At 30.0% G+C, this 14,259-nt stretch overlaps 2 protein-coding genes across 2 annotated transcripts; one reads left to right on the top strand and one right to left on the bottom strand.

The window, feature by feature from the left end:
• Nucleotides 1–286: 286 nt before the first annotated feature.
• On the top strand, nt 287–9,402 carry LOC111619166 (probable RNA-binding protein EIF1AD). The gene is made up of 5 exons (XM_023360853.1): nt 287–437; nt 603–708; nt 4,458–4,566; nt 4,639–4,747; nt 9,175–9,402. Exons 2-5 carry the CDS (start codon nt 622–624, stop codon nt 9,350–9,352), a joined length of 483 nt encoding a protein of 160 aa, XP_023216621.1. The 5' UTR covers nt 287–437; nt 603–621; the 3' UTR covers nt 9,353–9,402.
• Nucleotides 9,385–10,773, bottom strand: LOC111619167. The gene is made up of 3 exons (XM_023360855.1): nt 9,902–10,773; nt 9,759–9,840; nt 9,385–9,691 (listed from the first exon to the last, which is right to left on the bottom strand). Exons 1-3 carry the CDS (start codon nt 9,988–9,990, stop codon nt 9,422–9,424), a joined length of 441 nt encoding a protein of 146 aa, XP_023216623.1. The 5' UTR covers nt 9,991–10,773; the 3' UTR covers nt 9,385–9,421.
• Nucleotides 10,774–14,259: the final 3,486 nt, after the last annotated feature.

Below are 14,259 nucleotides of genomic sequence, written 5' to 3'. Positions count from 1 at the left end.
CCGATCAAAACGAGAGTAAAAAGAATCATTCCGAGCAATGGGTGATGCTTCTAATTATCTTTATTTTCCAATTATTAAAAATTCCGCGATAATTATAAAAACGAAAGACAATCTTATTTTTCCATTAGAAACATATTTATCGACGTGAAAAACAAATCATTTTCGTTTTTCATACACATATACAATATTTAATTTTTACATAAATAACAATTATTTTTAAATACAATATAAACATGATTAATAAACCACGTGTTTCAACGATTTAATTTAACGTTTCCGTCCGAACGGAGATTATTGGGCTGTTTTGTATTTTGCCGCTGTAGTCGAATCCGTTAATTATAATAGAGATTTCTCTTTCGAAGGTAATGGAAGCGGGATTTGTCGTAATTTTCGACACTTTTCCTATATTTCCAACTTTTCTCGTATTATTCCCGAAGGTAAGTTTGCTCTTACGGAATACAAAACAAATTTTTCTTTTATAAACCGTATTAATAACATGTGAGTGAAAAATTCTTGGTCAAAACGGATTGAATAACTTAATTTTATTCGCTTTAAATGACCTATTTTAATTATAGTTTAATTCTTTGTTTTGGATATTCCAGGGTCTATCGTCGGTTAATAATGACAAAAACAACAAAAGATAAGCACGTGGTTAAAGAAGTCTTGGATACTTACGTCCTACCCGAAGATGGGGATCGGATCGTTAAAGTGAGTACATAGACTATGACATTCCCATAATTGAAAATATATTATTTGTTTAAAGAAGACCGGCTTATCTTATTTACTTTATCCACCATTATTTTATTATATTGTGAAGGTTTATCTTTAATCCGATACGCTAGGTCTACATCCTAATAACTCTTCTACAGTCTACTTGTAATATTGTGAAAACATACAGTATTACTTAATAGGCCTATGGCTAAATGTTTTTTCTCTTTTTTTTATGAGTTGTCGTGTCGTTATCATTTGCTTTTTTGTGATTTATATAATATCACTAAACATGATGTTATAAGTCACTACACACACAAGCTCTAACATCTATCTGGTAGTTAAACACATTCTATTTGTCTATCTGAGATGTTTCTCTATGATCAATATTTCTATTTTTTTCATAAGAAAGTAAAACCCAAACTATTTGATGAACGGGGTGAAGGTTTAATTAAAACTTATTAGCAATAATGTCGTGTTATGATGAAACATGCCAATATTCTTGTGCCATACAATTGCTAGCAAGCGTTAGTTTTTTTTTTAATCACTAAATCACATTGCCTTATTTGTTTAATTAATATAATCTTTTTTAGTAACTTTAACAAATACATATATATTAAAACACTACCAACTTGAATTTCATAGTTAATATATTACAATTAAAAATTATATACAAAAGTGTAGTTTTTTTTAAATTCTGTATTATTTAAATATGCAAATGAACTTTTTTCTTTACAACCAGAGAATTTTAATACTTGATTTTAGTTTTTTCACCAACCAGTGAATAAAGATAATGAAGAAAGTAATTATCTTTCATGAAAAAATAATAAATAGAACATACTCTATGCATAAAATAAAAAATTTGATTCTAAAACAAAAACATGTTACTATTAATTAAAAAACTCATACTTTACAAAGTATAGGCAATGTACTTTCATTTATCATGTATGATTTGAATGGCATTTTGATTTTTGTTACTCAAATCCATTCAAATACATATAAGCATTTGTAAGAAATTTTATTATTGCTTAATATACAGAAATGTTTAATGCATTTTAAAACAGTATAGTTTAATTAAACATGTAATACAGATATCCCTCTTATAACACAATAATTATGTTCTGAAAAAGTGTCATTTTATGCAAATCTGAGCTATACAAGACATGGGGTTATGTTCCAAAAATTAGCAAGTATACTATTCTTTTTTGTTACTAAGAGAAAAGTGTGTATTAAAGCAATTAATAATTTATTTCAATCAATAATTAACTAACAATCACAATTAAAAATACTGTATTATGTGTTAATATTAATTTTAGTTAAGTGAGGGTGTTTTCTTTTTACAAAGTATCATCGTCATTGACCATTTTGTTGATCTTGATCAGAAATATCAGCAATGTCTTCATTTTTTTTAACCATAAAAATTTTTTATGTATGACAGAATAGAATTTGCATTCGAATACCAAATCGTTTGAGTTGGGAACAGTTCAAGTACCGCGATACTGCTGTATTTTGTTCATCATTTTTACAAATGATTACTTTCCTATGGTTAAAAAAAAGGTTAATAACACTAACCTAAAAATGTTTAAATACAAAAATTAAAGCAATAAAATCAATGTTTAACACCTAAGAAATATGAAAACACAGTGACAGTCTTAAAGGCTAAAGTCTGAAAGCAATGACAATGACACTCAGTTTATAGGAAAACTAGGACAAGGAAGGAAAAAAATTGCACTATCAGTTTTCATTAAACCTGATGAAAAACACAAAACTAATTGAAAATTTTAATATTCTAAAAACTGTAGATAAATTTGAGATAACAGGCATGCTTACTTGATTTTAAAAAAAATATTGAATAAAGGAGTTTGCACTTAAAAGTTGTGAAATTTCATATGGAGGATTGAAACCATGTTGTATGAAGGATATCTGTACATAATTGTAGCCTGTTTAGTTACACATAATTCTTTACTCATATTTGTGTCTTTTCCTATGTAGACTATTTCTTTTATTTCCATATGAGTTTTAGTTATAGTTATCTTAACTATGAATTTTACTTATAGTTTCAATTTATGAGAAACATTCATTAAAGGATTGTTTCTACAATTATCTTCAATAGGCATAAGCATTTGCAAGTGATTTAATGACACTGATATGAAGAGTATTGTGCTGTTTTTTATACCATATTCTTAATTTTTTTCCTTGATTTTTTATTTGTATGTGACATCATAATAGAAAAGTAGCAATCGCAAGGCTGAAGGATATCGGCACATTTTGTCATACTGCAATAATGTCACTGTTAATCAGCTTTATACCTTCACTCTGCTTGTCAAATAGTCTGTTTTACTTTCTTATGAAAAATTAGAAAAATTGACCAAAAAGAAATATCCTCTTACATAGGTAAATAGCATGTGTTTAACTAACAAATAAATATTAGTACTCAGTATTGTAAACTTGCATGTAGTGACATTCTCCTTGTAAGCAATGAACTAAGTGATCCTGAATGTGACCTACATTATACTACAAGCCGGTGGATGGTGTTGACAGATGGTTGGAAAAAATGTGGAAGCAAAATTTCTAGTTTTGCTCCATTATGGTTGTATTTTGGTGCATTCTATCAAATTTTTATGCTTTTTCTATGGGGAAAAGTAATGTTAAACATAGAAGATATATATATGTAAAATTTAGATTAATGTTAAGATTAATTAGTCTGTAAAATATTTACCTAATATATATTCAAGAGTTGCTTTTTTTTTTTTTAAATTGTGTTGTGAAAAAGGTAAGTAAATAATTATAGACTATTGACAAATATAATGTTATTGTACGATATAATAAGAGTATTGCATTTATTTAGCATTAATCTAAACTTGTGAATGTAAAATATCTATAAAAATTTTTTAAAATATCCAGTTTTTATGTAATTTTATGGTATTTCACAAAGCAATGTCTTAATTATATAATATTAGTAATAATTATTAGTGTTATGTGAAAATAATAAAGTACTGCTATAAAATTGTGATTAAGTTTAGGAGAAGGAAATAAAACACCCAAGAAATAAGAAAATTCTATTTTTGAGATATTAAAGGGATAATTTTCAGGTCATATTTTGGAATATACAAACTAATAAAAATCCATATCAATTTATTTTAATAGATTAGAAATGCATTACAGTCGACCCCCCCTATAACGCTGTTGATAATTCAGTTTTATATGAATTCCATGTTGTACGAGTCACATAGATTTTACAAATACGTGAGCCGTTCACAGCCCGGCACACGTATTTGTAAAATCTAAGTGACTCATACAACATGGAATTCATATAAAATGGAATTATCAACAGTGTTATAGAGGGATCGACTGTATTTATAGACTACTTTATAAATGAAAATAAGTGTTGAAATTTATAATTAAGTTATATAAGTAATAAATAATAATAGCATTTGACTAGTTAACTTGATGTTTAACATCTTGTGTAAAGAACTTTTTATTCTTACAAAAGATTCTTCTTTTAATTTTTAATAATGTGTAGCAGGCTGTAAAGTGATGTGAAACACTGGATCAGACTGCCAAAAGCAATCAGGCAGAGTCTCTAGTATAAGTCTATGTTTTATGGATGCTCACAGTATCTCAGAATTATTCAGATCATGTTCAAGACTTCTCAAAATATATATCAATTAATATTTCAATAATATTTTTTTTACAAAATTATAATTGTTTAATTTATTAATTAATTATGAATAAATGATAATATATAGGTAACTTGTGGACGTGGCAATAATTTACATGAAGTAGTAACAGCAGATGGTGAAAAATTTCTTGCTAGCATGCCAACCAAGTTTAGAAAAATTATATGGATTAAAAGAGGTAGGATAATTGAAATGATTGTATAACATGTGAATAATTCTTAACATGATTAATAAATTTGAATAATTTTAGGTGATTTTGTGATAATTAAACCAATAAAAGAAGGTCATAAAGTAAAAGGAGAAATATCACATATTCTGTACAAAGAACAAATCAAGTACATTAAAAGTCAAGGACAATGGTAAGTAACAAGATGAAAAAGGCCATTTAAATTAAATTATTATTATTCAATTATGTTCTGACAGACAGTATAAGCTATTGAATTTGTAGAAATATTAGTTTTTTTTTTCTTGAAATATGTACTCTTCTCAATTCTTCAATCTCTACTTTCTATGAGAAAGTAGTTTGTCGTGCTTGGTGGGGGAATTTTTTGTTATAAACATATGGAATATTAATAAAGAATGCCCAGCATTGCCTGGGAACTCAGGGAGAGGGTTGAGTTGTCCTCATTATAGGGTAGCATATATTTCCTACAGGGTGGCAGAGAGTAACTATCAAAATTTTATGCAAATCAAAAAGTTTGGCAGTTTGTGGGGATCAGGAATGAATGAGAGTCCAAGTTTTAAAGTAGCATATATTTTTTGGAGGATTGTAGAGACTAACTATGCAAAACATGTTCAGAACACTCAAATGATTTGAGAGTTTGGGGGTAGGGTATGAAATCAGAGAGGAGTGAAGAGCCTGAATTTTTATGGCAGTCCATGTTTTTCATAGTGTACTGGGAAAACACTGTGCAGAATTTGTTCCAGATTGGGTTTGGGAGTTTGTAGGGAATATGAAATCAACAGGAAGGAATGAAGTGTCTGAATTTTAATTAAGGTAGCTTAAAAAACTGTATGTTGAAAAGTAATAAGCTTTCCAATAGTTCCATGACACGGATGTATTTTGTGACAATTGTGACTTTTAGGCATTTTATTATCAATAAGGCTCACTCACGCATGTACACCTGAAAAGTAACCAAAATAACTAAATTTATGTAGGTAGATATTTTGATACTTAAAACATCCTTATTTTTAAATAATGGTACAGTAGGATTAATATTAAAACAATGAATACACAAAAATACTATACACCTTATTATATAAATGTCTACTAGGACATATCATATTATTAGGACTTGTTGTACTGGTGTCCAGTTTTTGCAAATTGAGGAAACTTATTCAAAAAAACAATCTTTATTGTTCACCTTTTATTTCACCTGTACACACTATGTGTTTTGGACCTTGATGTCCCTCATCAGCAGGTTTACATTAATGAGGTTCTAAAACAAGTTTTTATAAAATTAAAACAATATTAGTAATTCGAACACACATCATTTATTGTATTTATTCAGACACTTGGCAAATCTCATCATTAAATTTTATTTATTTGATACGTGTTCATTGTATTTGTAAACATGTACAAGCGTGTACAAATGCAATGAACATGTATCAACTAAATAAAATTTAATGATGAGATTTGCCAAGTGTCTGAATGAATACAATAAATGATTTGTGTTCAAATTACTAAAAATTACCGGCACAGTTTCAAAAATACCAGAATAAAACAATATTCTAAAAAATGTTTCTTGACAATAATATAATTTAAAATGAATTACAGATTTTTGGTGATTAATTATAGCAAGATTGAAATATCATATTTATTCGCATATAAGACAAGGTTTTTATTCATTTATCACAGCCTCAAATTCCTAGGTCGTCCTGTACGTGTGAGCGAAAGATTCTTTGTATTTATGTTAATAATTTTTGTGAACTGTGTATTCGCATTTTTTACTGGATGCTTACCCTCTTGTATTTAAAAATATAAGTATTTTATCTGGGTCGTTTGAATTATTCTTGTATATTATCAGGAGTAAAGATGAATTGCAATAGGAAAAGCAAAGCTTTTGAATTGAATTTCAGATTGAAATTCCAAAATCACACAGGAGCACGATATAAGTTTTAATCTATTTCCACATGAAAACAGATGATTATTCGGAGAAACTCGTAAGTGTTATTGATGGAGAGTGGATTCAACTGTTAAGAATTGGCAAAAAAAAGGTTCTCAATTGTCCAGCTTTACATGAAAATTATATTATGTTCTTGATTTTACAAGATTTTTCCTTAGTTTAAAATGCCAATAATTTTTGCAAGACAATGTGTGCATTTACATTCATTTGATATTTTACTTGTGATTAAATGAAATAAAATTAGAATTGTATTAATAAATCTAATTTTCTTTATTTTGATCTTTAAAGTCACACCTTGTCCTATATGTGAGTAAACATGATAAATCAATACGAAAATTCTTATCATATTCAAGCAATAAATCTAAGTATAATAAACATAAATTTAAAAATTTTAAGTATTTAAAAAAGGAGTGGTTAAAACATTTTCTTAAACTTACATATCTTTTGCCTATCTTTGTTTGTATAATTACCTTATTGCTACTTTCATTCCCTTTATAAATCTCTCTACTTATTACTCCCTGTGTTGATAATAATGCTTCATGATTGGTGGATTTCTCTTTCCAAGTTGTTATTGATTCTGTTGTTTTCTTTTTATGTAAATATGTTCATATAGTTGTCTTTTAAAATTATTATTATTGTTTTCTTTATTTTAACTGTATTTAAATTTATTTCACACCCTTTTTTATTGCAGTGTTCTGCTATGGCTGAATTTGCATAATTTCTTTTCATGTCTCGAATATGTTCCTTTATACATATTTTTAATTTTCTGTTTGTTTCTCTTATATATACTTTTCTTTGTCCACAGTTGCAATCAAATGAATACACTACTTTTTCTTCTGTTATTCCCTGTTTTTTATTTCTATAATATAAATATTTTTTGATTGAGTCCATTTTTTCCAGTATTAAATTTATTTTATTAGCTAATATTTTCTTAGCTCTCAAATAATTTTGGTATATACATTAATTTCACAAAATATTTTTCTTTATCAAATTGTTTTTTCCTTGTACATCATCAACTATCTTCTATATCCATTCTTCTAGTAGTATCTTTGGGTAATCGTTTAGTATGAACATTTTTATTTTTTCTTCTGTTTCTGTATTTTGGGTTTCTAATTTACTTGTTCTATTTCTTATTTTTTCTATATATACATTTTAAATATATTAAATTTCATACTTATTGGTACAATTGACTTATAATTAAAACTTTAGGTATCTGCATAGTCTTGACGTATTTTTATATACTAATTTATCTTTTCTTTCTATTGTTATATCTAAATAATTAATACTATTTTGTCATTCTGTTTCTATTTCAAACTGGATATTAATTTGGTTAGCTTGTTCCAATATTAACTTCTCATTTGTTTTTCTATTATCAAATATGATAATACAATCATCCACATACCTGTTATAAAATTCAATACCATATATATTTCTAATCCTTTCGTTAATTTATATCATAAATATTTCTGTCAATCTTAGACCCAACAGTGAAAAAATTTTAAAATTTGGTTTGGTAGATTCCAAGATTACTTCTAGCAAACAAACAAACATTCTTGCTTTATATATTAGTATAGATATAGACATATTATTATTAGGGAGAGTCAAATGAAAATGGGACAGAGATTTGTCACATTTAAATCACAAATATCTGTACAAACATAACAAAATTAAGACATTTATCCTGCCTTTTAACTGGGTTTGAAATTATTGAAAAATACTAGTTGTGATGTAATGTTTGACAGCCTCCTGCATAGGTTGATCTTATATAAAACATTTTCCTTGTGCCCATTTGAGAGATGCAAAAATTTGGATTATACTATGGATGGCTGTGCTTCCAACTTAAACTTCTTGAATGTGTCCATGCTGGATTTTGCAACATGAGGCAGCACATGTCATGCAGAAAGATAACCGCATCCATCTAAAGACTTGGGTGCTTATTCTTTACAGGACATTGTGATATCCTGAGAATATCAATAATATGCAGCATTACTGATATGGCCAGCTGGAAAACTCAATGAGCAGAGGCTCACATTTATAAAAAAAAATCAGCATTTAATGGAGCTGCGCAGACTCAAACATTTTTTGTTACTGCAGTCTCCTATGAAGCAGTAATTTACAACCTAGTTAAAAGGTGGAATAAATGTTTTTAACTTGTAAACAAGTATTTGTGCAATATGGTAGACCTTAGTTTATTTTCATTTTACTCTCTCCAATATATATTTAAATGAATAAGGAGAAAGTCTTATTTTAAATGCATCAGTATATAGTACTGATGTTTTAAAACATTACTGTATCTTTAAAGCAAGGAAAAAGCCCTATCTTTCAAACTTTTTAAGGGTTAATAGTTGTATCTAGATCGCCAAGGTGAGAAGGTGTCATCCTGGCTACTCAGATTTGAGTTTGAATTAGAAAACTTGGATCTTCCAGGAAAAATTCCTGTCTGACATGACAGATGCCATCTTTCACTACCTGGCACATCCATGTTGACACCTTAATGTCCATTGGACAGAAAAAGTTAAAAACTAAAATTAATCTTTGCCATCAGTTGTTCTATATATATATATATACATTTTTCCTCTAATATTTACGCACATTAATTAATAAGAAATTAAAACAGTATGTAAGAAATTTTATTGAATTTATTATTTATTTTTACAAAGGCCGTCCGTGTTCGATTCAACGAGGCAAAAACAGAGCACAGAAGACATAGATGAAGACGAGATCTTCGTTAACAGAAATAGACCGGAAGTAGAGTACGAGGATGACGACTCCGAAATGGAATCGTCCGAAGATGACGGTGACGACGACGATGACGACGACAACGACGATGACGATTGATCACATGCAAATTTTCAATTCGGAAAATAAATTCGATACATTTAATTTTTCTTTACTTCTCCAAATTAATTAAATATTGTTCCGGACCGCCATTCCAACTTTTGGTGGAAGGATTCGTTCCTCCTCCCTTAAGTTGCCAAATATCTCAAGGTTAAGTTCGGATCGAGAGGATAACCATCCGATCATTCTGGAACTGGTGTTCGGATATGGGGGAATAATTATTTTCCCTTTCTCTCCATCTTCTGATTGTTTCTCCCCTCCATCTAAACAGAAGGGATAGCTATACTCGCATCTTGTTTCACTAGTTTCCGCTGGAATCTTTAGCAGTTCTTGTTGCAGCTGTTATATACAAACGAAATTAATTTACGGATAAAAAATAAATTCAACGTAAACATCGCAAAATTACTCTTAAGCATTCATCTTTAATCGAACCCCATTTATTAGGCCATTCTCTTGCAGCGGCCTCTTCGCGATGAATCTGATCTTTCCTATTAAAAAATAATAATGTATGTAATGAACAAAATTACGAGAAAGAATATTCGATATTACCATAATAGATCTTCGTGAACGAAATTAACTAAACGATGTTTATCTTGAGATTTCGTTTTACTCATGGCGATTATTACACAATCGATCATCCAAGGAAACAACAAGATAATCGCGGAAATTGTTGCGATTTAATGACATTGTTTAATGTATTGGTAGTTTAACTTTTTATATCGATTAATTCAAATAAATTTGTATTCGAAAATTCTCACTTATCTGTCACAAAAATGACATTTTATTTGAAATATGTCTAAGATACGTCACACAAACACCTATCAAGTTGTAACGGTGAAATTTAGACATTTTGAAAAAAAATATATGTATATATGGCAACAGCATTTAAAGTTCGGCCTAGTAGGTAAACATTATCAATATCAATCACATCTCGCCACCTTTGCTGCAAATTTTCAAACCTATGAGTATAGAATGCCGGATTTTTCTTTGAAGTCAGTCTTCAGCGGCAGATCTTTTCATTGGCCGGTATGTTGTCAGTATGGTTTTGCAGGATGCGAAGTAAATGGTCAGTTGGCACAAAGTCCGGGCTTTAATATGAATGAGGAAGAACCTCCCAGCCCAGACTGGCCAGCTTCTCTAAGGTCATGTTTACATGCTGGCGCGTTGTCAGACTGACAATTTTTGGAAAAAATTCTTTCGTCTTGGTGTTCAAGCGATCTAATTGTTTATAGTACAGTTATTTCGATACAATGATGTTGGTTGCAAGCAGCTCCGTATTGATGCCAAACAAACGCAGATTGTCTTCTGCACTATCGGCCCTTTGACGTTTGCAACAGCTGGGTTGACTTTTATTCATGAACGCTTTGCAGATGAGATAGTGAGTGAGCCTTTGTTGCGCTATGGCCTCTTGAACTGATGAGCAATAGCACGCAAATTTCTTTTGAAAGTTTTATATTGTCAGACATACCGATGCGTATATTTTTAATGAAATAAGAAACGCCTTTTGGTTACTCTACTAATATACTGTACTCACAACAAACCTAGAACATTTTTTAAGTCGTTTCTAAAATGTCTAAATGTCTAGATTTTACCATTATAACCTGACAATAAACATAGTAGACATACGTTTACATAACAGATTTTCGATTAATTTCAGTATTTGAAAGCCTCTTGAAGATGAAAAAAGCTTCAAATTAATCGTCGATATTGACTTATGAATGAGTAATAATTGGATTGCAAGATCGAACTACTCTATTTTACAGATTTTTATTTCATTGGAATTTTTTCCTTTATAAAATTATAGAAAACAACAATAAAACGATGTCGAATATGCGTTACAACTATATATAAATAAAGGGCGAGATGAATAAAAGCATTTGCATTCAATCAACATAGAAACGATTCGCTACATGATGGCGCTGCTTAAAGAAACGTGACCAGACTACAGTGGCTAGAAAATATAGTGTCGAAAGCGCTTATATTCCTCCATCATAACCGTTCGGTCCATACATCGAGGTTAGTGACGTCACAGACAAGGTGGCGCTGATGTCAATCGTAGTGCTACTTTCGCTTTGGCTACGTGATATCCTTTCTTACAAGAACATCGAAAGCGATTAAATTTGTGCTTGTAAAGTGAATAAATCCTTAGGAAATGGCTGAACAGAAACTTTACTGACTTGTGTATTTCTAATTTATAGATATTACTCTACTGTAATTTTTAATTCTTTTATTTTTGTCGAAAAGGGTGAGAAATCTACATGCATATTAATCTGTAATTTTTTAAGAGAGATTTTTCAAATATAAAGTGTATATGCATGGGTACTTGGCAGTAGACTAATAATCGTTTATTTGTACATACTTAATTTTGTAATTTTATATTGGGACAATAAAGTAACATTCTGCCTTTATATTTTATATACTGTGTAGAATTTAATTGTAATTTTAATATTGCTTTATACTATGTCACATAATACTGTGAACAGTATACAGTATTATGTAACTGATGGCATTTGCTTAATAAATTCTATTTTAGGCCCTCACAGTGGAAGAGGTTCACAAAGCCATATAAAACTTACATTTTATTATTAAAAATATGATAAATTCTGTATTTTTTTAGTAAATATGAATAAACCTTGTTGTTAATAAGGTAATAACAAGAGTAGATTACTCTTGTACTCTAAATAATACTTGTTTGTACAGCACTCAACAGCTGTAATGTAAAAATAGACAATACAGTGTAGGCTATTTGATTTAATAAGAATCTTAATTAGCTTTAATAAAATGAATTCCTTCATAAATGTTAATAAAGTAATACTATATAATAATTGATTGCTAGTGATATGATTTATTATCGATCTAAATTCTTTTACTTGGCTACAGCACATTTACTATGCTTAAAAATCCCACTTAAAACCAATATAAACTTAGGATGATACAGCCAGTGTAGCACAACGATTGACAGCAGCGCCTCTTGCGGCAACCTCCAATATAGGGACAGAAAATAAGCTCGATTTCGACACTATATTTTCTAGCCACTGTAACCAGACCAAGGTCTACAAACACACGATACCATGATGCATCGCGGCAGTCGCCATGTTGGATTTTTTAAGGACGTGTGTATGGTGTTTCTAGAGCGAATTTGATTGTGTTTTTTCATTTCAATTAGTCGTCATTATCTTTTTTTATGATTTGGTATTTGGCAGTGAATTGTAAAAATTCGTCAGCCAAAGGTGTAAGATTGTTCTGGCAGTTCCAGGAAAGTGATGATTTAAGAATTAGAAGTTTACCTAGGTATTACCAATGGCGGCACTTCCGGAATCTCGACAACATGCGTGTTTCGAAAGTTAATCTAGGTGTCGCTGTCTTTAGTTTACAAGTTTTCTAACGTTAATTCAGTACTAGAATAATTTTCTAACATTTTATAAATGTTAAGAGTAATTTAAATGTTTAGGTTCATAACGTTATGTATTGTTGTGTGAATCTTTTTTTTTCGAAATTTATAATTCATATTTTGTCGTTTATTGCTGTGATGGCGGAGCTAGCAAAACATCAACGATTTTTTTTTTTTTGCAAAAGTGTGCTTGAAGGGATTTTTTTTCATTTTATAATATCGGAATTTAATTGTGACAAGAGAAATGCGTCGGTATGTTTGTCATAAAGTTTGGTATGCAACCTGCAGATGCAGTTTGTTCGAGATGTGATTGTCGTCGTAAATTAAATTATCGAAAGGATCGTGATTCTGTTTCTTTTAGATGTCACAAATGCAAGATGAACAGTTCGTCATTTGAAGTAATTTTTAAACGTAAATTTGGGAAATTTTCTTGGGGAACTACTTTTTTGTTTATTTGGCGTCTAATTTGCATAGAATGCACGTTGAACGTAAGCTGTTTGGCTATGGGCGTGAATAGTCGAACAGGTGTTGAATGGACGAATTTCATACGACACATTATGATTGCTACATCGTCTAATTTTACCGGCGAAAACTGGATGGACCTGGAACGATTATCAAAATCGAAGAGATTGTTGTGAGCAAAATATGAAAACAACTAGGAGAAAGGTTCGACCTGTTTGTTCAGCAACGAGTAAGTTTTATCCAGGAGTGAGACGTGTTTTAGTTTGGAAAGAGCCAGATATTGTACAGTACCTTCAGTCTTGAAAGTAAGTGCCAAATAAATCCGAAAATCGTAAGAATGTAGACGTGTGTTAAGAATGCGGAAAAAGTTTCTACGATGGAAAAGGACAAAAGTTACGATAGAATTATCGGAACCTTGTATTATACCGAATAAATCGGAGAAAAGGAATTATAAATATGTCAATGGTGAGTGAAAGATTATTTCTTTAAATCTCGGTGTAGTAAGTAGCTGCACCGGTCGCCATCTTATTTGTCCACAAACAAGATGGCGACCGGAAGTGCCGCCATTGGGACTACCTAGATAAACTTTTAAATTGATTTTGTAACTTCATATTTTGATACAAATAATGCTATTTGCTGCATATACTGTACTAGCTTTTGCCCGCGGCTTCGCTCGCGTTAAGAAGTATTATTATTAATTAGGTATAGTTTTTGCGGCTTTACTTTCGTTTAGCGTGTGTAAAAAATTAGGGCCTACAAAACTTCTTTGTACAACTATGTACAAAGGGTACAATATAATCCCCGCAAAAACTATACCTAATTAACCCCCGTCAAATATAATCCGCTAGAAATATTTAGGTATAGTATGTACTATTAGATACGGCGGCCACTCATCATCGGGTATATGTAACTCAGTGAAAACACATCGATAGCGCGTTTTAAAATACTACTAACGCCATCTATTGTCAACATTTAGAACTAAAAATTATTTTGTTCGTCTTAATTTATTCGTTCCATTAGGTACTGATAGGTTCAAACTAATACATTTACATCC

This window comes from Centruroides sculpturatus, unplaced genomic scaffold, assembly GCF_000671375.1.
Source record: "Centruroides sculpturatus isolate CEXI.00-Female unplaced genomic scaffold, Cexi_2.0 scaffold79, whole genome shotgun sequence".
NCBI lineage: Eukaryota > Metazoa > Arthropoda > Arachnida > Scorpiones > Buthidae > Centruroides > Centruroides sculpturatus.
This window is presented reverse-complemented; position numbering and strand designations above follow the sequence as displayed.